At 40.7% G+C, this 26,225-nt stretch overlaps 1 protein-coding gene across 1 annotated transcript; it reads right to left on the bottom strand.

Moving 5' to 3' along the window:
* Window positions 1–1,008: 1,008 nt before the first annotated feature.
* On the bottom strand, window positions 1,009–25,815 carry emc2 (ER membrane protein complex subunit 2). Its single transcript, XM_061051175.1, has 11 exons — window positions 25,703–25,815; window positions 24,890–25,003; window positions 21,583–21,647; window positions 20,486–20,571; window positions 18,655–18,712; window positions 13,119–13,204; window positions 12,870–12,929; window positions 9,148–9,229; window positions 8,782–8,892; window positions 6,812–6,916; window positions 1,009–1,609 (listed from the first exon to the last, which is right to left on the bottom strand). Exons 1-11 carry the CDS (start codon window positions 25,740–25,742, stop codon window positions 1,523–1,525), a joined length of 894 nt encoding a protein of 297 aa, XP_060907158.1. The 5' UTR covers window positions 25,743–25,815; the 3' UTR covers window positions 1,009–1,522.
* Window positions 25,816–26,225: the final 410 nt, after the last annotated feature.

Genomic DNA, 26,225 nt, shown 5'->3' with positions numbered 1-26,225 from the left:
CATCAAACTGATTGATAACCTTAATTCCCCTTTTACAGGTTTATAAACCGTTGCTAGTACAGCAGTATTGACATGTGAAGCTCCAACAAAAAGGAACCACTCTCCTTTAAATCAAACAGCTTTCAACCCTGTAACTCTTCAAAAAGGAGCTTCATCTCTCCGCAGCCCTTTTCCTGTAAAAATACCTCAAGTCAGTTTGCACTCGAACGTTCCCCGGGTTTCATTGGTTACGCCAGATTGGCGAGGCAAATCAAATGCAGACACATTTATCTACTGACCAAGTCCAGAGAGTATTAAACAACTTGAGAAAACAGCTCTCCACCATCCGATCTATGAGCGGGTGACCTCTCTCGATTTAAGGGCTGTCCAACAGAAGGCCATAAACTCAACACTCAGGTTTTCCATCAGCTGAAGAGTAAAATTACGAGACAATTGCCATAACTTAATAAACAACAAAGATGGAAGTAACAGCTGACCCTGCATGGGTGAGTGATACCTTAAGATGATCATTTGGATCAATTCATATTTAATGACAGAACGCAGTGAACTGAGTGTAGCGCTCTAACAGCCTCTCACAGCACTGATGTCTTTCCTCCCCGCCTGTCAAGAAAGTTCCAAGATTCATGAATACAATTTTCTTTCCCCTCAAACTTGTGGCGTATTAATTACTGGCAGCCTTCTCTGAGGCTCTCTAAACTAAAATGACAGAGGTGTTCTTAATGTGCTGAAGTTGGTTCAGCTGCTGTCAGGGGTAATTGAAAGGCATTTCCAAGCAAGCAGGATGAGTCCCTCTTATATGCCCCTGCTGTTCCGCTGCTGCCTTCATAATGACAAATGTCTCTCATGCTTCTCCAGAATCAAACTGCTGGGTACAACATGGCCATTGAGAGACATGGAAATATAAAAAATGCTCCTACACCCATGAAGAAAATGCATTTTCAACTTGGCTAACAGGCTCACTTTCATAAACACATTTTGATTGATCAGAGAAGGGAAAAACAAGTTGAATTAGTTAAAGATGTTTAATTTACAGACAGAAACATTAAAGGACTTCAGTGCAGACAGGTGGGACCTCCACACTGTCTTTATAAATAGCATCTACTGTACAGCTTGTTATCTTTCCTGGTTGCAGTGTTATAGCCTTGATGGGGACATGCTAACTAGCGATATCAGTTCAAGGTTAACCTGAAAGACAGCCTGAGATTGGGAAAACGTATAATCCAGGCTTGGGAAAATCACAGCTGGGTTAATGCTATGAAGAAGTTGTTTAAAAAAGAAAAGCTGGAGCACATGGAATTCACTGTTGGAGGTTCCAGATGGGTGGGGAAATCTTTGCACATAAGAGAAAGAAATGTATCCCAAATGTCCATGTCAAGTTCAATCATTTACAGGACCAGACGTGAAGGGGTTAAGAAAAGAACTATTCTAAAGATCTCGTTCTGGTCACATTGCTGTTTGAGCTGCCGTGTTGCTCCGAATGTTGCTGTGTTTGAGCACTCAGCAAGAAAGGCATGGAGGACATCTAGGACATGGTGATCTGCATCGACTCCAGCATCTCCTCCACTGCCTTCATCGAGCACTTATTCTCCTTGGACCCACGACCAGCCATCTGCATTGTAGAATTGGAAAGGTAAAGAGACACATGAGAACATGAACTTGTCACGTGTATTCACAAACTTAGAAAGTAGAGAGCCAAACACACTTAAACACAGAAAAACTCAGGAAGCAAGAAGCAAAGAATAATCAGAGAGGAGAGGCATCAGTGGTCATTGGACAGTATTTGTGAACCGGTCATAAAAAGAAAAATAATACCTCTAATCCAAGGGTTATTCCTAAATGTTTGAATAAGTCCCATTTCAGTTCTCTTTGTGTACGAGCGCTCCAAGACAGGATGCCCACATGATTAGTCAATTTCCATGGCCTCTCGTACAAGAGTACATAACACTGCTCTCCAATTTCTGCTCTGTGTCCAAAGGGTTTCACAGGAAGTTCCGCAAATTAGAATCCACAAACACATCCAGCATTACTCATGCATGCACATACGGACACACACTTTTTGTGCCCAATTAAACTTCAACAGAAAAGGCATCCCCTCCAAAAATATCAAGGAGAAAGACAACTTCCTTCACCTTGGGTCAGGGATATAATTAGGGTCAGTGTAATTAACCCTCATTTCACACACATTTAGATATGGACATAGATCTCTATTCAAAGGCATCACGACGATTCAATATGTGGAATCAGTCAAAAAAAGGCAAACTGGGGCCGACGGGTAGCAACGGAGCTGGACACACTGCAAAAACTATGGCGACGACCGCTCACCGACGGACCGACCGGGGACGGTCTCCTCGGTGTGTCAGGGCGTTAAAGGACAAAAGGATTCAACACATTCGTGGTAAAGCTCATGCTTTAGAATTTGGTCTTCAGGGTTACAATAGTCAGCAGAAAGTATTCAAGTAAGCTTGTCAGTTATTTGGTTTTAACCAAATTAACATTATCACCTTAAGATGGTGCTGAAAGAAGTCAGGGCTCACCAAAGTTATTCAAATTGATCCTGAGAGAGAACATGGATGTCAGCCAACTTTAATCAATCACTCAGAAGAACTGAGACGAATGAAATGACACAATGTATCATGATATGATAAACATTTAAAGGGCTAACAAGGGTACTCCAAAAGTACAACTATAAGCCTTACTGTGATTTGTTAATGAAGTTCTGAGACATTATAGACCGGATCAAACTAGCAGAAGCCTTTCCTGATACTTAGAGCCCCAGTCATTTAAAAAAACAGAGAAAGTAAAATCCCAAAGAGAATTTGCAACAAATAGATCATATGAATAGGAGGTGCAACTAAGAAAGAAAGCTCTGTTGCTTTTTAAAGGCATTGTAGACATGTCAACAATGACCAGTACTACAAAACAGCTGAAAGGACAAGCTGGAGGCAATCATAAAATAATTATGGAAACACCACTACACTGAGCCAAACAAGTATGGGATATTTAATGCAGCTCTGGACAAAAGGTGAGAGATGAATCCCATGAGTGTTTGTGCACACTCAGACAGAAGCATATGCACACAACCCCACTGTGAATAGTTTTTCTATAATTGAAACACAAACAGTTGGCTGCAGAGATGTTAGTTTTGTGCCCACACCAAGACTGTCTTGGCTTTCTTTCAAAACACACAAAGCCCTTCGTCGACATTATTAAATACTATATATATAAATTATTATTTGTGGAAGAACAGAAAAAGAGACAACACTCAGCCTTATATTCAACATAAAGTCATGCCTGTCGAGCAGTCACCTTTTGGCCCTGCTCAGGCTGCTACAAACAGGAACTAACTGTACCCTAATTGTTGCCTATTTCCATGGCAAAAGCTATTTTCCTTCCTCTTAAGCCAGACTCTAACTGGGAGAAGGAAGTTGGCTAAGGTGTTCAATTAGCGACGTAATTTCCAAGTGTGACTCATTTTTCTCGACTTAGGATATGTGTGTTTGTGTGTGGTTGGGGTAGATATAATGATCAGTGCATTTCATTGCCTTGCTGCCTAATGCGCCATTACCCTGGGCCCGGTAGTCAATTATCTCCTCAGCCTGAGGTGAGACCACCACATTAACTCCTGCCCTGTTCTACAACAGCAGGAGCAGACCAGACGGATCCACATCTATTTAGAGCTTCTGATAATAGAGTCGTGACGCAGCAGGAGCCTGTGGTCCGTGACAGAGGAGCTAATCAGAGAATCTGTTTCAAAAGTTAGGGCAGGAGGGCAGGCCATGCCGTGTTGCTTTGAAGCCCCCTGCTCCTATATCCCACACGTCTCCAGGTCTTTTACATGTCAACCGACCACACTGAGGTAATTACTTTTTTTTTTTTTTTTAAGTCAGTTGTGACCTCTCGCTGACGTCTGCTCCCACTTGCACTCACCTGCCCACCTTTTTCTCTCACTGAGGAATGACAATCACCAGGTACCGAGGTGTAATAAAAGTGGACGACTGACACGAGTAACGCTTTAAAGGGGCCATCAATCAGCGTGCACAAGCGCACAGCAGCCTGCAGCTGTCTGACAGAGGCCCGCACCGCCGCTACCCCTTATAGATCTCAGAAGTCATTTAACTGGAGGTGGGGTGTGAGACAATAAAGGAGGCAACCTTACACCTTGTCATTTAACTCGTCTGACACAGTAACCCAAAAAAAAACCATCTAAAGCAAGCATGTGCATCTCACACACACACACACACACACACACACACACACACACACACACACACACACACACAGAGAGAGAGAGAGAGAGAGAGAGAGAGGATGAAATCCTACTTAAGATCGGACTTTTACCAGGCAACTAAAACAAATAATTAACATTGTAACTGGGCCGCAACAGAGTGGTGGAGAGAAGCTTAAATCATGTTCAGGGGGTCAAACTGCATAGCAACTCACATGTAACTATTTAACTCTGGCCTGCTTTTCAATGTGGTACTGATTGAAGCTTTAGTGTTGATTTCAACATAGATTTGATTTAAGTGAAAAAAAGCTGATTTTCCCATGACGTTTTCTGTTCTTCTCCAAGGCTTTTTTTATAAATAATATCAGTGTTAAATCTGTGGGGTGGCAACTGTGCAGAAATCAGCAAGAGAATGTCTGATTTTGACAGTACACAACTAGAAAAATAGGTTGTCAGAGCATGTGAATTATACATATTGAGACCGTTTCAACAAAAATGCTGCTCAATACATTGCCCTTCCTAGCTTTAATTGTCAACTCAACTCATGATTCAGTCAGTAAAGAGAGTCTACAGAAATCCTTCAGAGTCATATTTAAGGCAGTGTTTGGGAAGCAAAGATCCGTCTATTTGATTCATTACAGCCAACATCACCAAACACAGATGTGTGTCTGTCTGTGGGTAAAACCCTCTCCCACACCTCCTTGGCAATAAGAAAAATATTTAAGCGAGTAAAACATGTGCTACATCACTGGTTACGCTACTGTTTAATCCCTGTAACAAGTATCAGATGCTGTCCCAATGTACTCTTTGAATCAGTCTCTTATAACTTGTTTGATTTATTTATATACATTGTTTGCATCTTTGCAACTGCCAATAATTAAATGAATTTTGATGTAAAAATGAAATGAGGTGTAATATGTTCATTGAATGACTGTTTTTCTTATTATAGATTTTGACAGAATCAGTGTCCCATGGTCTTCATCATACTTGGAACCTGGCTGTCAGCATTGTCATCTCACTCTTTTAAAAACATCATCCGCCCTGTGAGAGTCTGATACCTTGAAAACATACTTCTTTCTTCAGACATATGGACACTTAGTTCCCTCCAAATAGATTTTCCTTTCTTTTTTTTTTTTTTACACATTTCATTTCTCTCCTTCTTTTTGGGCCTCAGATTTATGATACAAGTTTCAGGTATTCTTCATGTTCCCTGCTGGGATCAAAGACTTTCAGAGGCAGCGAGATGAGGTGAGCCAGCAGACTGATCAAAGTAACAAGTAGTGTGGACTAGAGATCAATCGAAACATTTTGATTGACTGGTTGACCCGCCCATCTCTACATTTTTTCTATATTTCAAGGAGATCAATATCTGCATAGATACAAAGTGTTGACCTAAACAAAACAAGCTGCGCCTCTTCAGACATGACAGTTCATTCCACATGAACTTCAACCTAAACGGATCATGTCGAAGCTTAAAGCTCTTCTGTGACACATGTAAGAGTGACAAATAGAACCACCGCTCACAGTGACGTTACTCACATGCACTTTTTCCAACAGAGCCGTCACACTTGTCTGAGTGCTTGACATGTGAAAAGTGTCTATAAGGCGAGGAGAGCCGAGTGTGTGGTGAGATGAGGTCTTTGGAGGCTCAGCAGGGAGCCCCTCGCTCTCTCAACAGGACCCACACATGTTGAGCTAGAAACCGCTTATTACTTGTTTTACTGTTGCTGCCCAAATAAGCAACACATATGGCAAGGGAAATGGCTTTTAAATATGCCTTTATATTTGGGTTGCCATGATACCAGCATAAACAATGTCCTTGATACCAACAGAACAGGTCCTCACATTTTCCTCTCCTTACTTTGTATGTATGTGCAAAATATACGTTTTGAAACGTGTAAGCACACACAAACACTTTCATCCTTTATCTCAATTGTTTAGCCACTTTGCTCAGGGACACTCATCTGGCAAGATGAAGAGTCTTATTTATTATCAAATTGATAACTATTTAGGGAATGCTGCAGCTGATGAAAAATACATTACCATCTATCATTAGAATCCTATATGTGCAAAAGCACAGGAGGATCTGTGAACCTCTCTTTGAAAATCACTGAACAAGACATTTCTCAGCTACAGTCTAGCGTGATTCTGGTCCACAGAGAGTCAGTTTGTGGCTCCATGAGAAGCTCATCGGAGAAGCCAGGGTGTGGAATAAAGTCTTAGCAGACATTGTGGCCTTAAGTCAACACATTAAAAGTAAATGTACCCAGACACAGTGAAAGACACTGGGGTTGTTATTACAACGCTGCAAGTCGAAAGCATCCTTCAGGATTGCTGTGCATTCAGGGGTCATCTGGTGGTGAATACTTTGCACAAACTATGCAAATGAGGGGATTTCTGGAAGTCTGGATATTGTGTGCAAATACACCATTAAAGCTTAAACAGAAGAGGCATAAGATCACATGATGTCAGTTGGAATTAGATGAGACGTGGGAAAGAGTAAAAAAAAAATAATATGTGAAAGACAGATACCAGGACAAGAGTGATACATGCAATATACAGTGAAGATTGATTATGAAGCCTTACCTTGTAGGCTCTATTTATCTGTGTGGCAGCCCAAGCAGCGTACTTCATGTTGTCCTTCTTCACTTTGGCACTGACTTTTGGACTAGCAGCAATGTGACTTGCAGACTAGAGGAAAAACAGAAAACGGAAAGAAGAAGCAAAGGAGAGCACAAGGGAAGAGTTCTTATATCAAAACTTGGTGAAACAGCAATAAAAGCGTAATTGAGATGAATGTGCAACCACTCTCCCCATCTACCACTCCACCAGTCATTGTGGCAGAATGAAGAGAAAAAACAGACCTTAGCCTGATGACACAGGAGAAATCATTTATAGGAAGGAAAAAGTGAGTGTTTTAATGCTTCATACGTAAATTGTCACTTAACAGGGCCCAATTTCTCCAACACCGTCAATTCTCGCCGATGAAAGGACCTTGTATGTCTTCTAGAAAAAAAGCCGGCACGGAGTGAACGAGCGCTGTGTGAATCATGGTCTCTGCCTGCCCCGACAGCTCCCCTCCGTACCACAAATCCCATGTCTTTCCCATGTTCCTGCCATCCTCTCCACACAGCAAACCCCAGAGGGCTTACACTGCCTGCACTTCAAAGCCCTCCCTACCAGTGCGCTGAAACTTTAACTGCACACCAATCAACCTGACCCTGTTTTTTCTACCACATGGTTTGGCTTCTGTTTTATTTAGTAAGCATCTATTTTTTATTTCTTTTTTAACTCAGGAAAAAAAACCTTAATTTAGATTATGACAACCCAGGCAGGCTATCCCCGAATTAAAGTGTGCCCAGTTATGGAGGGGAATCCCCATTCAAGTGCTGTGAGTAACTAACCCACAACCCAACTGTGGTCAGTGCTACTAGGTCTTCCATTCAACTGACTCAGATGGCATAAAATGGTGGAAGTTTCCTGCCCTTTCACTGAACTTCTCACACCTGTCAAGTTCTGGACCACGGAGAAGATCTTAAAATCTGAAAAAGACACTCTTAAGACGATCTGTGAATCATTAAGAATAAACTCCCACCTGAAGTCTCCATTTAAGAGCCGTGTGTCAGCAGATGACTTGTCAGGAAACAGTACAGGGCCTGCTTTGTCTCTAGACAAACGTGAGCATGAACAGAAGCCGATGTATGGGTCTGACCCTGCCCTGCTCGTCCTGTACTCTGCACACACCTCAGAGCGTTTTCAGGGCTGCTGTGAGGTGTTTGGACTACCTGAAGATTCCCAGTGCAGCACACAGGAAAACACTGGGGCTCTCTGTGTTAGACCTGCTTCCCCTCTCCACATTTCATTCCCTGTACTGCTTCGTTTGTATTTTTATGTCAAGTCTCACTTACATATGATGCATTGGCACTAGCAGACAACATCCTGTTTAAACAAATATGTAGATGAAAGGTCCAGACTACAATCAAACAGGCACCTGGTTGGATAATTTGCCACTGACAAAATGCTTGCAGCAGTCGAGCTGCTCTTTCTTGCGCTTTTCTCCTTTTCACTCCGTGACTTCTTTATTTATTTTAGTCATAAACATAAAAAAAGTCCCACCAAAGGGGTATTATTATGAAAATAAAGAGCTCCTTAGGGGCAGACTTTTCCGATGCTGGAGTTCACCGTCTGAGTCAGCAGTGAGCTGACCTGTCTGAGAGCCCCTTCTCCTCTCCCCCCAAAAGCACAACTCTACACACACACACACACACACACACACACACACACACACACACACACACACACACACACACACACACACACACACACACACACACACACACACACACACACACACACACACACACACACACACACACACACACACACACACACACACACACACACAGTACAGTACAGTCTTCCTTGACACACTTAGAGGCCAGCCTCAACCTTGACAAACCACAGGGTTACAAAAAAGGTTCTTCTGTTTTTGTTTTTTCCCTCTCTCTCCCTCCCTCTTTCTCTCCCACTTTCTGTTCAGGCAAAGCAGTACTCACCATGTACAAACCAAACAATGCCCTCATGTTCCGGTTGTTCAGCCTCAGCGCCTGGGCAAAATACTTTCTGGACAGATCCAGGTTTTCCAACCCCCCCTGGGTGTATTTCACCTGTGTGAGGAGGCATTAAACACAAACAATAAGCTGTGCTAAAGGGCAGCTCAGGCAATGACAGAATGACATCTGAATAAGCAATACATGACAAGCCTGTGTAAACACATCTCCTTTCATGAGCATGTATTCCCAATGACGTTTGGTGCGTGTCGGTGTCTTTCTATGTAAAGAGAGGCACCATTCACAGAGAGCTAACAGTTATTCCACCGTTTGCCCCCATGCTTGTTGACGGACATCCAGGCGGGTACCTACCTCAGCGTACTGCTCACAGTACAAGTGATTGTGAGGATTGGTCATCATCAGCTCCTCCAGACAAAACGCAGCTTTTCCATAGCTGTGGAAACGACAAAGAAAACAGTAAGCAGATTGATACAGCTGTGGTTGTGTCATCTTTGAGCTTGCTCAACTGTGAAGCACAACATCCATGCCCAATAAATTCACAGGTATGAATTGGTATTGAAAACTCCTTGGGGTACGGGTCAGTTTACATGCGATTACTTGCATGGTTTACAGAGATCTGTAGAGATTCATCGGTGTGTTTTTCCAGCCTTTAATGTGTAGTTAACTACCTTCCTGAGGTCAGCACTACAGTAAGAGCTGGCACACTGTGCCTATACTCAGATGAGATCACTTCTCAGCAGCAGACTGCTGAGCTGTTGACCTCACACTAATCTGCTGCCACTCCAATTCTAATACACAGTTTCCCCTTCAGAGACCCAGGCCAAGACGAGCTAAGATACAGTATATCATTGAATGCAAAGCCATAAAACATCTGTTCACCTAGCAAAACAGAGGCCAAAACACACAGAAATCTACCAACAGAAAATGGGGCTTCACTGACAGTCTATGAACACAGTCCACATTAAGTGAAAGTTTAAAGAAAAAGGCCACTGTGTGGGTCAAAGGGCTTCCAAACTGGGACAGATATGATTGAGGAACTTCATCGTTGGTGAAATAAGGGGGAAATGCTGTCATGCAGGAATCAGACAATCCAAATGTTTCCTGCCGCAACATGGAAAACGGCCTATTTAATGTCCGCCAAGGTAACTAGCTGAAAGATTAACAGCAAAAGGGCGGGGGGGAGAAATAAATTAACAGGGGGAAGGGGCTAGGTTGAGGGGGAGATCAGAGGGCTTGGGAGGCTGGGGGGCTGCTTACGATTACCACTTCCTCTGTATAAAGACTTTCAGATGTGCTCGAGCAGTGGCCGTGGCCTGCAACAGAGCCTGCTCCATCAGCCATCAACCAGAGTCTTGTACTGGAGCCAGACCCTTACCTCTTCTACTCTTCTTCTATCCCATCTCACCCGGCCATCACTGAGCTAGAGTTGGAGAGCGTCTCAGTTCCTGAGAGGACTCTTCACCACATTGCTCGAGTAAGGCTGTAGACACCATTATGCTCACGACTGTAAGAACTGTTTTCTTTTTGGAAGTTACTTAAACCATCAGGAGCGGCTTTACCCCCATTTTAATACCACATTCTGACTGAATATAAGACACAAACTTTTGTGTGAAAAAATATTACTATTTATATTGTAATTCTGGATGACCAGTCCAATTATGTTAAACAGTTTCATACGCTGGAGCAGGAAAAGGGCCAACAGCACATTCCTACAGTGGCTATGTGAAATACTCGCACACAGGCAAAATAATTCCTCGTCTTGACACAGCCAGCATGAGGATTGTTTTAACAGTGTCAACTCGGAGGCCATTAATTACCTTTTAATGTGTTAACACCGATGCCAGCAGCAGCCTTTACAATCGCAGCAAAAGAGACACACTGCTTTGTTTATTTTTAGCTCCCAGGGTGTTGTGCAATGAGGGAAGGAAAGTTTATTTGTCTTCCTCCCTTCTCCATCACCCTCTGTTTTCTGTAGCTGGGATGGTGGGGTGAGGGGTGGAGGAGTGCCACCACCTTCTCCTGGGAATTCCACAGCAAGTGCTCTCTCTCTCTTTCTTTCTTTCTATCCCTTCCTCATTGCTCCATCCTCTCTGGAAAAGAGTGTTGATAATGCCGGGCCGTCCGGAAGAGGAGAAGGAGGGGAAACAGGGAGTTTGTAACCCAAAATAAAGAAAACAAAGAAAAGAAATTGACACGCCTGTAGATAAGGGGCTGTGGGAGTGAATGGTGTGATATTAGAAGTGTTGGGATAAGCTGGGAGATAATCCGCTCACCCCTGGATTTCCTCTGGCTACTACAGCAATAAAGCCTCCCAGACAAAAGCACAAAATATCCAATAAGTAGCCTTCTCACCGCGCCACACATTCCTGCTGCCACTGCCCTCCTACCAGAGCAACCACGCAGCCTTAGAGATGCACACAACACACACACATATATATATAAACCCATCGTTCAACTGCAGACACCGCTTCACTAACTCCTGAGCCCCAGACAATTAAGGAGGGATAATAGGAGACACAAACAATATTATTTTTTTCTAACACTACTCTTGTCTGTCTGAACATTCTCCTTGGCAACTGAGATATCAGTGGGAAGCCAGCAAGTCTTTCTGTTCTCATATGTAGGAGAGGGGCTTAAGACTGAAATCCAATTAAACAACTCTTATGTGACAAACATTGACAGGGCTCCATTCAGACCTCTGGCTGAGTTTGGTATCTCACCGCCTCCATTGTGGCCATCCAATGGCCCCGTGGAGATCAAGCCATCAGTCTCATAAGCAGCTGTTAAACTGACAGATACAACTTGTATGTCTGGCTGCCTAACACAAATAACTGGTTTTCTACTTTATATGTGACAAACATCTGCCATCAATGGAGGCATTGACACTAAAATACATCAAAACAGCAGACACATCTCGATCACTCATCAATCAGAAGCCGCACATTTCACTTTTTTGTCTGTTCATGACCAAAATTCACAAAGTCCCATTCATGTCAGTTGTTCTGAAGAAGACAAATATAGTGTTGCTTGTTGACATTTTCCAGACAATCAGCTAAAGAACATGCTCATTTCCCACAGAGATAATTTGCCCTTGTCTCTGTTGCTCCCAAATTTCTCAGAATATAATCCTTGTTATAGAACAGAGTTATTTGATTCCTCAACTGAGTAACTTTTAGCCTCAGTTCCAACTACAGATGGTGAAAGTGACCTGCTTTAATCATCTATGGGCTTAAACAGGGTCTAATTGCAAAGGTGGGTTATAGTTTACCACAAAGAAAATGGAATAGAGGTTAAAGGTGGAAGCTGAATAGAAAGTAGGGCTGTCACGACACCATCATTTTAATCTTTGATAAGAAACTTGTAAGAGCAAACAATATCGATATATCCGTTTCGATACCATGGCAACAAAAATAAAAGTCCTAGGAAACAAATAGGAGGAATTGTTCTTTTTCAAATTAGCATAAAATTGCAAGCAAACCGCACTCTGTTTGAATTGCACAACAATGTGAAATTTAATATAAAAAGGAGTATGGTCTAATACTTGCTCTTTTTGTAAATTGTTCTGAAATAACATTTATTATGAATCCGCAACTACCTTACTGATTGAATTGGGACACTGTCACTTCCTGTGCTCTGTTTCTAAGAGAAATAAACATAACTTTAGGACATGAGAAATGTCAGTATCTGTGATCCTGTCAATCTGAATGGACAGCTGTCACTCTCTTTCTCTCGCAGCAGCTGTTGACTGAAAATATGACTGAAGATTTTCAAGTTTTTTTTTAAAGCTTTAGTACTTATCACGGTATCAATAAGTATCAGAGTATTGAACCTTTTAACAACCTTAATAGGAATTCCAGAGTAACTTTAGAACTTCAGAAAACTGTAAAACACGTGATTTAGCTTTCAAAAATCCCATTTGATTACCTTTCAGTAAAAATGGTCTTTTTAGACTTCAGTCAAATTTATTTTGCTTCACAATTTTGGGACATGGAATTTCATCAAGATAAAGCCTAACCTATTCTTAAATGTGTCATGCTGAATTAAACATAATCAAGTAAGAAAAATGTATTTACTCATGTTCGTTGATGTAAAGCTCCGATAGCTCGTGCCACGCTTCTTGATCCCCAACAAACCTGTGAACACAAAACTTGTGGTGAATTCTCCACCTTATACATTTTAAATTTCTAAACAAAAAATGTGTTAGCTACATGAGAGAATAGTTTAAAAAAAAATAATGACTGTCCTGAACTTAGGTTTTAGTTCAAATAAAAGCCAGGGGAGAGGGGGAAGAGCCACTCTGACCCTCTTATAGAAACACTCACTGTTCAAGATACTCATTGAGCTCCCGGATGGCTTCAGCGGTCTTCCCCTGGGCCTTTAGGATGGAGATCTTGCGCTTCCTTGCCGCCTGTGGAGCAGAGAGTAAACAGATTAGAAAATCCGCTTGTCTGAAGGCCAGTGAGAGGTGTAAGAGTTGTGAGTGTTTAGATTAGTGTCTTTGAAGTGAACCATAATATAAGTTCAGTATACACTTTTATTTATTTGATGCATTACAACAAGAACAGAATAAAAGGGAAAAAAGGCACTTTGTGCACTAAATGTTACTTCCTACGGAGATATCTGAATGAAAATTAGCCTGTAGACATAATTTGAGATACTTAGTGGCCATGTCGGACAGGAGATGGACACACAGTATGAGTCAATGTTTAGGAGCTGGAATGAGCTCAGTGGCTGCGATAAAGTGGTGAGTCATCCCTTAACCAAGTGGGGAAAATGGCACGCTCCACGAAACCCCAACGCCTGTCCTCCTGCAGGCACGGCACGCATTTAGCGCTGCACCAGCCCAACTTACATCAGCTGGAAATTGCTTTCCGCTTCGTTTTGATGTTGAAGTGACCTTAAGGTGGATTAGACTGTCATCAATCTGAATTAGAAAGTATTACTCCTGCTTCTCCAACTTTTCCAAATGTTAAGACTCCCACCAGTCCTCCTCATCCTTTTGGTAGTAAGTGAAAACCTTAACAGGAGGCTGCCGCTCCATTAGAAAAGCAATGCCCTGCCACAGCCTTTTTTTATTTATGGACTGGCACTTGATTGAGTGGGGCTTCCTCTCTTGCACTGCTAACCAAAGCCATTGAGGGCTGTGTATGAGTCATGTCTTAGGGGCCGTAATTTGGGGCCTCTTCTGACACAACCATCACAAGAAATCCACTTATCAATCACGCTGGGACAGGGACCTGCAGGGGCTCGGTAGACTCGACTGACATGCAATGTTGTAGCCTACCAGAGGAAGAAGGCAACAGGACTATATCTTCAAAGATTTTCACATAAACAGCAAGGATTTCTTCTTACATTAATGTGTGTCCAAACACACCATTCACATTGGTGTGTATTTTTAGTCTAAGGATTGTTAACATTCAAATTGGTAAAATGATGTGAAGTTATCTGACAACAAGGAGCAGTGTAAGGTCAATCTGTTATTCCTTATTTTAGGTCCTCTGACTTTAAAAGGAAAGATCACACTACTTTACTTACAGTGTATTTCAAACACGATGTTATGTGAGATTCAGGAATTTATACTCACATTAGACTAAATGACAAGCATGTGGGATACTTTCTCATCCAATACAAAAAAAAAAGGAAACAGAATAGAACTAAACTTACTTCAGTGATGTTTAATGTTGTATTTTGCACGTGTGTTCTCCTGCTATCACCACACCCACCTCTCCCCATTTCTTTTCTCTCTTTTTTTACTTTACTAGATAAAGAACACTTGGGTCTCAAAGAAACATATGGAAGTTGGTAGCCCGGGGAGTCACACAGCATTTTATTAAACAAGAAGCAATTCCAAACCACTTTTCTCTCTCCTCCTTTCTCCAACTAATGATCCAGAAAAAACCTGGCAGCGGGTTTGATCTGTCATTGGTGGGATTCTTTTTTTTTTATATATAATTAGTGCTATGAGGAGACCTAAGAGGTGAAGACTTTTACCTCACCCTTGTCTCTGTGCTTTGACCCACCGCAGCCTTCATTTACAAGAAACATTGCAACAAGAATATCATACCTATCACTATTTAGCATTCATGCTTAAATTTGAAAGATAAATGAAAAGAAAAGGGAACAGAAAGAGTTAAAAAAGCCAAAGCAAAATCAGCGAATATACATTTTATAAGATTTGTCTACATTTCCTGCATTCAAAACTTGGAGGCGGCCACCTACGCCTAATTTCCTAACGCTCCTAGCTCTCATCGAAATCAATTAAGTTAGTACAACAATATAGTGGAGGAGATGAATCATATTCAATCCAGTGTAGCAGAAGACGTGGTGACAAACTACCAAAGAGGATGAAAAGGTGAAAGGAGAGGAAGATGTTTTCCTGATTAGTGTTTTATGCTACAATGCTGTACAAGGATGCCCTACAAAAATATCCGCCTACCACTGAATTGTCCCTACCAACGACTTTGTCCTAAAATAAATAACATGCACACAGAACTCTGAATGTGTGTTCAGCCTGCGGAGGGATCGTTCATTCGACACAGCTGTGACCGTAGACTCCAGACTGCAGTGGGTTTCATAAACTTCACTGACGGGCCTGAGAGTTACGCAGAGTAACACAATGCTTCAGAAATAAGATGTTCTGATTTTGTTTTGTGTCTGCCTTTCTATCTCTGTCTCTCTTTCTCTGGCACCATCAGAGTATAATAACCTTTGTAAATATTATTATTTTAATATTCAGCGCCATCAAATCTCAGTTACAGCAGTGTGGAATATGATTCAAAGCTTCGACATGCCGACGTATTGAACAGATACCATCGAGAAAAACAACGTTGATAAAACGAATAAAAACAAGTTACAACATTTACACATACAATTTGACATGGCGTTTGGTGCAAACAATTCTCTATATTTAAAAAAATAAAGGGAAAATAAATAAATGTGTTTTTCCTAAATGAAACTTGCTTTAACTGTGGAAATGACCACATTAGCTTTTATGTTAGATTGATTTTAATTTCGAGCAGGGTACATGAATTAATATATTAGGGTTTTATGTGAGATTAGAATTCCCAATGTTGCTTGTAAAATGTTGATCCATTATTATGCATGTTACACATGCAAATGTACAATAAGAAAGTAACCACCCATGCCTTGATCCACACAATATCAATGGGGAAATGACATGGTCAGGAAGTTTCTAATTAAGAATATACTTTACCTTAATATGGTCAAAAAAACCTGCTATGAGGCTTTAAGTTTCAGATGAATTTAGCCACACAAATAAAGTCTCATCTCACAATCAATCTGTAAGGGCTTATGATTGTGGGTAAACCTCAGGGGTTGTATACATAACCCCAGTGGCTTCTTCGAGAAATACTTCATTTTTTATGAATAAAATAGGCTAAAATGAGATTGCTGGAATTCAATACCACTGAGTTGACATGCTGATGAAATAAGGACAAGCTGGTATGTGCCTATAAGCAAGTGTTTTGGTCATGTCCCAGTCATAAGCAGTCGTACGAAGAAAGGTGGAAATAAAAAGTGCCTTTACACACGCAGACAAGAATTTTGCCAGATCATTGCTGTAGGTATTGGAACATAGCAAGCAATGGAAGGGCTAAGAGTTTGAAACATTTTTTGGACACCGCCATGGCAAAAAAAAACCTTGAGCAATTTTTGTTGATTCAACAATTTTGGTTAATGGGTACCACATCTATTCCACAGCCTGTAATTACAACAGCTCAGTTTCCAATCTCTGCTTTGCATGCTGGGATGCCTCGCAAGTCTTGCTTGTGGTCGCCAATTTTCCGCCATTTCTCAAGCCCATCCCCTGCCTGATTCTTCAGAGTATGCTGGGGAACTTGTAAAAAGGAGATAGCTCTCAATCCAAGACAGGTGACCTAAATGATGTCAGCATGTCATCGCTCCACCCAACGCAACTACACCCAAGTAACTGAGGACAAGGATTTTTGGGAAAAGGTTTAAGGTTAACATCCCAGGGACACAGAACCTATTTGCCTTTTTTGTTGTTCCATTCCCAGCCCTGGGTTTGACTGACAGCCTATGGGTGGTAGGGTGGCAATACCCAGCAAGTAGAGACCAGGAAACCGACCATTCCCTTTCCCAGGATGTCACTCAAATTCCCAGAAGATGTGTGCCACGAGGGGAGGTTCCCTGGGATTCAATGATTTTTCCAATTCCCTTTGATGGGAACGGTAGATACAACTTTTTGTAGATTCTGTAGATTATTTGAATTACCGTACTATTACATAAACTTGTTAAATGAGTATCTGTTTTGTTTCTGAAAATAACAGTCAAACAAGGAAACAACTTGATTAGTGGTTTCTGTTTAATCTTTTTTGACAGGCAAGACTGGGACAAAATCTTGAGAGAAAATTTACTGTAATCTTCCCAGTGGTATTTTCTCATCAGACATGGCATGAATTGAACCTTCTACATGAATGAGTAAAGTTGACTGTTTCTGCTGTTGTTGGCAGAAATTCATGTCATTAAATGGACTTCAGCTTTTTTTTACCACAGATCACACATACCCATTAACATCCATTCACACCGATGGCAGAGGCTTTATGTGAAGTGACCATCAGAAGTCACTAATCCCATTCATACACATTCACACCGACGAAGCAGCAGGAGCAATTTGGGGTTAAGTGTCTTGCCCAAGGACACATCGGACATGTGGCTGCAGGAGCTGGGGATAGAACCCTCGACCTCCCAGTTGAGTGACGGCCGACTCTACCAACTGAGCCAAAGCCGTTCCGAGAAACAATAATAAGCTAAGTTAGCCAACCTTTTGTTGTTTTTGTTTTTTTGAAGCGCTTGTTTTAGGCTGAATCTGCATTTTTGATTTGTGTTTATACCCACAATATGGCTGCTCAATAAACCAAAATTGTATAAATATTGCAATGTTCCCAATAAACACATTATTATTATATAACAAAGCAATGCTTTCTCATTTGTTAATTTTAACTGTTGAGGAGAGTCCAGAGTAGAATGGTCATGCTTTCACACCATTTTGATCTTTATATGAAAATCATAACAAGGCATCAAAAGCATGAATGTCTGCGCTGTCTCTGAAGCACTGAAACAAAATGTTTGGTACTTCTAAAGCAATCCGTATGTTAGCTCGGCACAGGAAACTTGTTGAACATCTTTGGGGTGAGGGGTGGAGGGAACAGCCAAAATAAACAAGGTCAGGGTTTTGTTTGAAACCCCTTAAAAAGATGTATTTTCTTGAATGGCCACATCTCCTTATGGAAACAATTAACAGCAGGTACATTTTGTTTTTGGTTGGTGGTGTGGGATTGGCAGAACACTGGCTAGACATGCTTCTGCAAGTCATTGAGCAGAGATGAACAGTGAATTGACAGAAAAGATAGCAAAGACAGACAGAGAAACCTTATATATACATGAACACGCTGTGCGTAGCACACAGCAGTCTTTGCACCTGAAGCCAAAAGACAGCAAGGAGAAGGTGGGCTATCAGCACAGCTCAGCTCACTGAGGGTTAGGGTCTAAAAGGTCCAGGTAATCACCTTCTTCAAAGACCAGACCTATATTTACACTTTACTTACACCAAACATGACTGACACTGACATAGATCGTGAATCATCCCCCACCTGCCCAGCCCCCTCCCCTCCTTTTAGATGTGTGGGTGATAGGGTGATCAGCACTGTGGTTAAGGTCATAGAGGCCAAGGGGAGTTAAACTGAGCAAACACAATGCTCACACCAAAGTGCCTCAGCAGATTTAAAGCCCTCCGAAAAGCTGAGACCACAAAGTGAAGCAAAGCAGTTCACTAGGCAGAGGGGCTTTCCCCTTTTTTTCCCCGCTCCCCTGTCTTACCGTATTGGTGGGGTCATCCTGGAGAATGGCATCATAGTGCTTGTTGGCCTCGTCGTACCTTTGGAAAGAGAAAGAGAGGTGAATAAAATTTGTTTTTAACCAATCCCAGTCCTGAGACCAGTGAAATTAGGTGGTGGGGAAATCAAACAAAGTTCAAGGTAATCAAGTTTGTGTATATATCGTGGCAGGTTCCTGTGATTAAAGTGAAGCTGTACAGAAATCAGCAGTGATCTCAAGGAAGAAATAAACACTCATTTAAGTCAAGGTTACTGGTCACACAGTAGACATTGTGAGACGCTTAAATCACTTGACAATGAGTCATGAAATCAATACAAACAAAGCCTGGTATTTTGAAGATTGTATTTTCATTTGATTGTATCTAGTTTGATTCACCTTTAAACAAAATTTAATTGCTGCTTTTACATCTGTCTAGATCTGCAGCTGTAATGTCGGTTCAGTTGTCTGTCTCTTGGCTCATACAGTATACCACAGTACAGACATATGAACCTGATAAGCAACAATATCCAGAACGGCGCGCCTTAATTGCTGGGCTGCGCCCACATGATTCTGTTTAAAGGGGAAATTTATGAGCTGTAAATATCAAATCATCCGGTAAAGAAATCTGAGAATAGAAGGCATGTGCATTTCACTTGTCATGTCAAATCAGGCGCTGAAGGATGATTTCAGAACTTTTTTCTGTTAGTGGCAATCTGCAACGCTGATGTTTCAGCGGCAAAAGCGGGGATCAGTGATCAGAAAGTGTCCCGCCCATAGTCTGCAAAAGACAGAAGCAACTCTGGTTCCCATTAGCACTGAGAAGCCCCACTTCCAGCACTGCTGCCTCCCTCACATTCACTTTATTACTCAGCCACACTTTAGGGGAGATTTCAGATGGCACCAGGCGAGCACTCACAAGCCACTTTGATTCGCTTTATTTATTTAAGAACCGAGTGTGTGTGTGTGTGTGTGTGTGTGTGTGTGTGTGTTGGTGTGGATGGGAAGGGCCTAGTTGTTTGAAGCTATGTCATTCAAGTGTAGCTCTGTCTGCTGCCAATTAGATCCCTGTGTGTAGTTTATTTAATCTGACAGTGCCCAAGCAATCACTCTCATTATCACATAAACTGTGACATAACCGATAAACCAGCAATGGTGACCCGGGTGGGAAATGTGAGTAAGGTAGTAAACAATTTGAAGTACTATTCTTTCACTTTAGTTAAGACTAAAATCCTCCTTGTTTATCTTTCTTTGCTCTCATTTTCTTGCTTTTTTTTTTATAAACAGCAGGTTCAAAAAGTAAACGCATCACTGAAAGTGGTGGAAAGAATGTTGACATTGTGGTGACATGTCAATATTTACAGCACTGAGGCATTTTCCCACTTCTGTTTTGGTCTCTGTACCATGGAAAAGAAAGCATCAAAATAGGGAGGGCAGAGAGAGAAAACACAGAGAGAGATAGAGTAGCAAAATGAGGAAACAAGGGAGGAATCAAAACCAAAGAAGATTGAGGGACCCCCAGAATAACAGTGGCTTCTGACCACTTCCTCCTCGGGAATCCCTAACTCAGACTAAAGGGCCACAGGCTACCCAGCAATGAACTTTTCCTCTACCCGTTCCCTCCTCCCCAAAGGAATCCTGGGTGATCTAACATAAACAGAACCTACCCCACACACGAGCTGTACTTACACACCCTGACCATTATCGCTAAAGCTGTGCTAACAGTTTATACCCCTTAAGCTAAAGTACGACACTGTACACATAGTGCATGAGAGTGAAGCTGAGCTGTTTTTTTTGACTCCTCTTCATCTGAAGCTTTTGGTACGGGGGAGCTTACCTTTCCAAAGCTTCCAGCCTCATGCCCGTTAATCGCTTCACTCTGTGGCTTTCTGGAAACTGCTTCCTCAGTTCCTGTAGACAGGTCTGCGAGGATGTGGGCAAAGGAGAGACCAATTATAGTTGGCTGTAACTTAACTTTGACACATTCTTGTTCTGACACACATACCTCTCCTGATACAAACCTGTCACAGAAAATGTCTGATTTCACCTGTTTTAGCTTAAAAAAAAACAAAAAAAAACTTTCCAAACCGATTCAAAAGATGCCTGTATAACTATTGGACAGTCTTGTGTTTGAACATTTGCTGTGGGTACTGACTGTTAGTCAATACGCCAAATTGCACATGAATGTTTCTAAGGTGAAAAGAGGACTTGGAGAATACCTACAGCCTCCTTCTACTCTGCACTGAGCTGATATTTGTTTGACCCTAGAGTAAGGAAAGGAGTGAGGAATGGTTACAATCACATTCAGCATTAGACTGAATGAGATGAGAAACGTCTGCAGTGTGGTTTGTATCGTTTGCACTATCCATCAGCTGGAGTCTGGTCCTTCTGCTTCTTTTTTTTAAAAATCTGGCAGCAGGGCTGGAAGGATAGCCAACAGACAACTAATTGTAATGACTGAGTTCTGCCTTCTCTTTAATCAATGAGTCTTTCTTTTTTGCCAAAGGAGTCATTTCATCTCTACTGATTAAAGATGTACCTTTTCTATTGCCATGATTTCTGGACTTTTTTTTTTATCCTTTGCAGATTTGAACATTTTTAGAGCATGAATATTTCAACATGAACTCAGAAACATCAAATTAAGTTTAAGCATGGCAAATAAACGCCTGAGGGAAAAAGCTGTTGAACTCCATAACTGAAGGCCAAGTTCAGCTAACACTTGAAGCATGCTTCTCCACTTGTTTGCTACACTGTCTAATCCCAACTTTCAGCAAATTGTTTTTCCAAAGTACAGACACAGTAATACCATTTGGCCAAATAAAAATCAGATTTTCACATTTGGCAGAGGAGGTGAAGCAAAGTAGGAATGGCTGAGAGAGTGAAGGATGGCTTTTGAAGCTCTTGGGTGTGTGAGGACGAGCGGTAAAAACTCACCAGAGCCAAGTCATCCCGACTGCAGTCCAGCGCTGCGATCATCACCTGCTCATAAATAATCCATACTGGGCAGAAGAGACACAGACAAAGAGGACTCTGTTAACGCCCTTTCCATTGAACTGTCTGCTGTAACATGAAAAAAAAAAATGAAATACTGATCCGTACAGTTGACAAACTGACTTAAGAGTGTGTCCTCAATAGCTGCACGTATGTTTCTTACCCAAAAACTTCCATCAGTGTGCCAGACTTCATTCAAGAACTTTCCCCTTTTCACTTCAGTAAGGCTACATTCAGAACTTCTGAATGGAATACATTCAAAATAAGTTGCTTGTTTAAAACCATATATAAAATTACAATTTGAAAAGTACTACAATAATAAAATAGTCATAAATGCGGGAACATTTCATGTAAAGGACCTTGTGAATGGTGTTACAGTAATGTTATTCATTGCTCTAGTGATTTAGTAATAAACTACTAATTCAATCTCAGTAATTATGTTAAATATGAGGGAATTAAGTGGAACATCATCTCAGAAAATACGTTGTAAAATGACAAACACGGCATGGAAAGGATGATATTTGAAGGAGGGAAAAACATACGAGTCACAAGTTGGACAGTTCAATGAGAGCAAAGTCTCTCATTAGTGAATTAAACATTGCTGACATTATTTAAAAAAACACTTTTCAGATGTTAAGTGAAACCAAAGTCTCTGAACTAACATTTCTGGACACATCATGCTGTTTGTCATCTCACACTCTGCATAGTGTGACTGTGTTAACAGCTGCTCGAGTTCACATGCTGGGCAGATCTTTAAGAGCTAAATGTGGTTGTGTTAAAAACACAGTGTGTCTCTTTTCACTGAAAACACAAACATGTGCATACATCAGCGCCAAGATATGCAAAATATAAAACTATTTTGATTAGTGAATGTTAAAGCAATGCAGATGTGAGAACATGTGTAGAAGTTAGTTCCAGACATCTTAAGTTAATTAGAATGGTTAATGAATGTTTAAATTAAACAGAATTCTTGTATTTTTCAATCCATAGTGATTGCCAAAAGGCTATAAATCAGTCCGTTCTAAAAGTATATTTAAGAGTGGTTGTTTTGTAATCAATTGCATCAGTATCAAATATTTCTGCGTTGTCCATTTTCTACTCCATGATGCTTGTCTCCCTTTTGTGATGAGGTAAAAGGTTTTTTGATTGATATATTCATACCGGCTTCTTGTAGAGACCAGCAGGCACAGCACCATTATTACCAAGCACAACCATTCCTTCCTGCTTAAAAAAAAAAGATGTTTTTACATTCAGTGAACTGTAACGTTATAACATACTGACTAATAGTCTGGCTACAGAGGCCAATTAATGGAATAAATACAACATGTTTGAAAGACAGCTTGGACGATCTAACTGGACATGTTCAGCAAAATGAACAACCCTTGTTAATTGAGAATAATAATAAAAGCCAACTCCACCCAAAAAAATGGATGGCGATGCCAAAACAAATGGCTCTCGTTTTTCCTGACTTTAATGATTCCAAGTCTTGTTTTGATAATTACCATCTCGTTTCACAGCCAATTTAAGAGCTGGATTCAATAAAACCATGGCATGCAAAGTGTTTATTCCCTTCTTCTGAGGACTGTATGACTGATTATGACTGGAGGGGAGAGGGAGGGTTGAATGGGGTAATACAGCAGGACTGTACAGTTACAGAGTCAATTCTTCCTGGTTAAATGTTTCAAGCAGATACTTACTGCTGCACAAGGAAAGAGACAATACTTACTTTCCTGCCCTGTTAACTGTATACCATTCCACACAGTTTCACACAGTAATTGTTTAATCTTGATTATTGTGTATTCATGATCGTGTAAAACAAAATCGTTGTTGAAATTGAAACTTGATTAAATGCCCAGACCTATTTCATACTATACGAGGTACATATAAATCTAATGACCAAGTGTTTCCTAAAGTTAACATTTTCAAGGGGTTCAGCAGCAATCTATGAGATCTGGACAAATCCATATACAGAAATACTAAACCTTTGTAGACACAGATGATGTTCCCCATGTTCAGTCAGATTTCACTTTATCTAACGTGACTGAACATGAGGAACATCAAATGTGTGTGCATAGGTTCAGTATTTTTTTGCAGAATGGAATTCAAGGTTCAATTCAAGGTGTGTAAAATAAATTATTGTAACCCTGCACAAATCATAAACAATTATGTTTTAATTTACTATTACTTTTTGTGTACAAAGGAGAAAACAAGCAATCTCTAATCACCATATGTACTTGCAGTCGTAGCATGTCTTGTTTAAAAGCCACCAGGGCAGAGAAGACTGACAAGCTCATCTTAAATATGGGGACTGCAGAGGTGGTCCTATTGAGCTTAGAGGATGATAAAGGCTTCTAAGATCTGATGTGCATTTTTCGGGGCAGGAATAAAAGCTATCAAAATTAACAACAACTACTACAAAAGAACCCTGATCATTCTTATGATCAGTTATTTGATGTGTATACCTTTATTCTGAAATCATTTAAAACTTCCATTCCTGGTCTGCAATTATGTCATCTTTCAAAGTTACTCTTTAGCTTTTCCTAATAATCCATTTGTCTATATTCTGTGACATTGCCTACTGACAATCTAGGTCACTAAACCATTAAATATGAATATGTTTCCTTTCTTGCTTATCCATGTGTTTTTTTAGTAAAGTATTTTACCTTTCCTTCTGAAATCTCCTAAATACATGTTTAATGTATTCTGACTGGTATTCTTGGCTTTTGAGGCATGGCTGTCCTTCTATCTGTGTTTTCCACATTACAGGAAACCTATGATCCTGTTCAGAAATGTATCCAAAAGAAAAAAATGTATACCACAAAAGAGAGGACAGGGGGAAAAAAATCGAGCTGGAAGCAAATCACCCACTTAGATCAATGATATCTCTCACAGTTGTATGAATGAACCCACAGTCAATAACATTAGCTTGACTGATTCTTCAGAGGGACATTTAATGGTTTCAGATGCTAAAAAGCAGAAGGTCCTTGTTCAAAAAATAGTTCAAACAGACAAACGGGTGGTACTTATCTTTTACGTTTATAATATGATGCGAGAGTTTCCATAAGGTGTCTGGTCATTCTCATCAACAACTACAGTAGTTCTGCCCTGTTAAAGTGGCTTTGGTACCATTTTCTTATTTTAGAGCACTACCAGTCTGCTGTTATGTTACAAAACTGAAAATTAGGTGTCGAAAGGTGACATATATGGCCAACTTGATATAAAAGTATTTATGTCATCGTGGCACACTTACTGTCATCTCCCAGTTTAGATGCATGATCACAGATGAGCTCTTCGCCGACATCCACAATTTGTTCACTATTTCTGCAGTTATCCTCTCTCCATTTACGCAGCTTATCTCTCATTTCTGTGGAAAAATAAAGCATAAGGGGACACAAGTATCAGCGAAAGAAGTGTATCGAGTCTGATCATACATCTTTGCGACTGTGTGATACACAATCACAACTGCACCAAACTGAATTTCAGCATTTTAAATGAGTGGATTTCAGCTGATGGTATTCAGAAAGCAACAAAAAAGGACAGTAATTCACTTTAGCTTACATTTTTTGTTTAGTTCAGAGTATCAGATTCATGTTATCCCCTATTACTACTCTTACAACGGGAGGACTCCGCAGTGTGAATACAAGAACATTAGTATTAACATGTAATGTTTATTTCTCTCTCGTTAGCAGCTAACGTTAGCCGAAACCATGAGTGCCTTGCATTAGCTTTCAAGCAAGCTACAGGCATTAGGTGGCATTAGGTAGAACCAAACAGACAACTCCGGCACTTGAACATGAAACACAACTTCAGCACCTTCAAAAACTAAGTCCTAAGTGACAACCGTCGAGCTTGTATGGATAAACTGTAACTGATAAATCCAGCTAACGATGAGCTAACCATGCTAACAAGAATTAGCTTACTCCTTGACACGATGACTTATTTTCAGTCATGGGAAATGACCGCGCTTACTTGTGTTCTTGCACAAGAAAACTCGTAAGATTAAATTATAAAAGCATTTTTCGATGACAAGTTAGTAGAATATTTTTTTTATCTTTTGTCTTACCTTCCCATCCAACATCGTACATGTCTGACACCGACGCCATCTTTTTTCTTCTGACAACATACGCGATGCCTACGTCATCGACATGCCATCTGTGGGCGTGTCTGAGGATGATTAAAAAATAAAACCACCAAACTACTTTTCTTCTGCTACAACTTCTAGTAGCCTATTATTATTATGTACATGTGAATATTAATATGAATATTAAATATGTATAGGCATATAAGTACTGTAAATTAGCTGTAATAATATTTATTTATGATGAACATGTACTGACTTTTTAACTTTTTTACAAGATGTGGCTATGAAAAAACTGCCATAAAAACAAAAGAATAACTTGATGTCATTCATAGTTTGCATTCATGATGGCTTAACATGCCATTTTGACTTTCAAACCCAAAATGAACATTCTCAGGCTTGGGAAGGTAAATGCAATACAAGTACACTGTAAACCTAAACTTGCATTCCCAATGCACCAGACAGCAACATGCAGCATGATGGTTTGCAGGCTACAGCAAAAATTCAC

This window comes from Labrus mixtus, chromosome 11, assembly GCF_963584025.1.
Source record: "Labrus mixtus chromosome 11, fLabMix1.1, whole genome shotgun sequence".
In the NCBI taxonomy this organism is placed as follows: Eukaryota; Metazoa; Chordata; class Actinopteri; order Labriformes; family Labridae; genus Labrus; species Labrus mixtus.
This window is presented reverse-complemented; position numbering and strand designations above follow the sequence as displayed.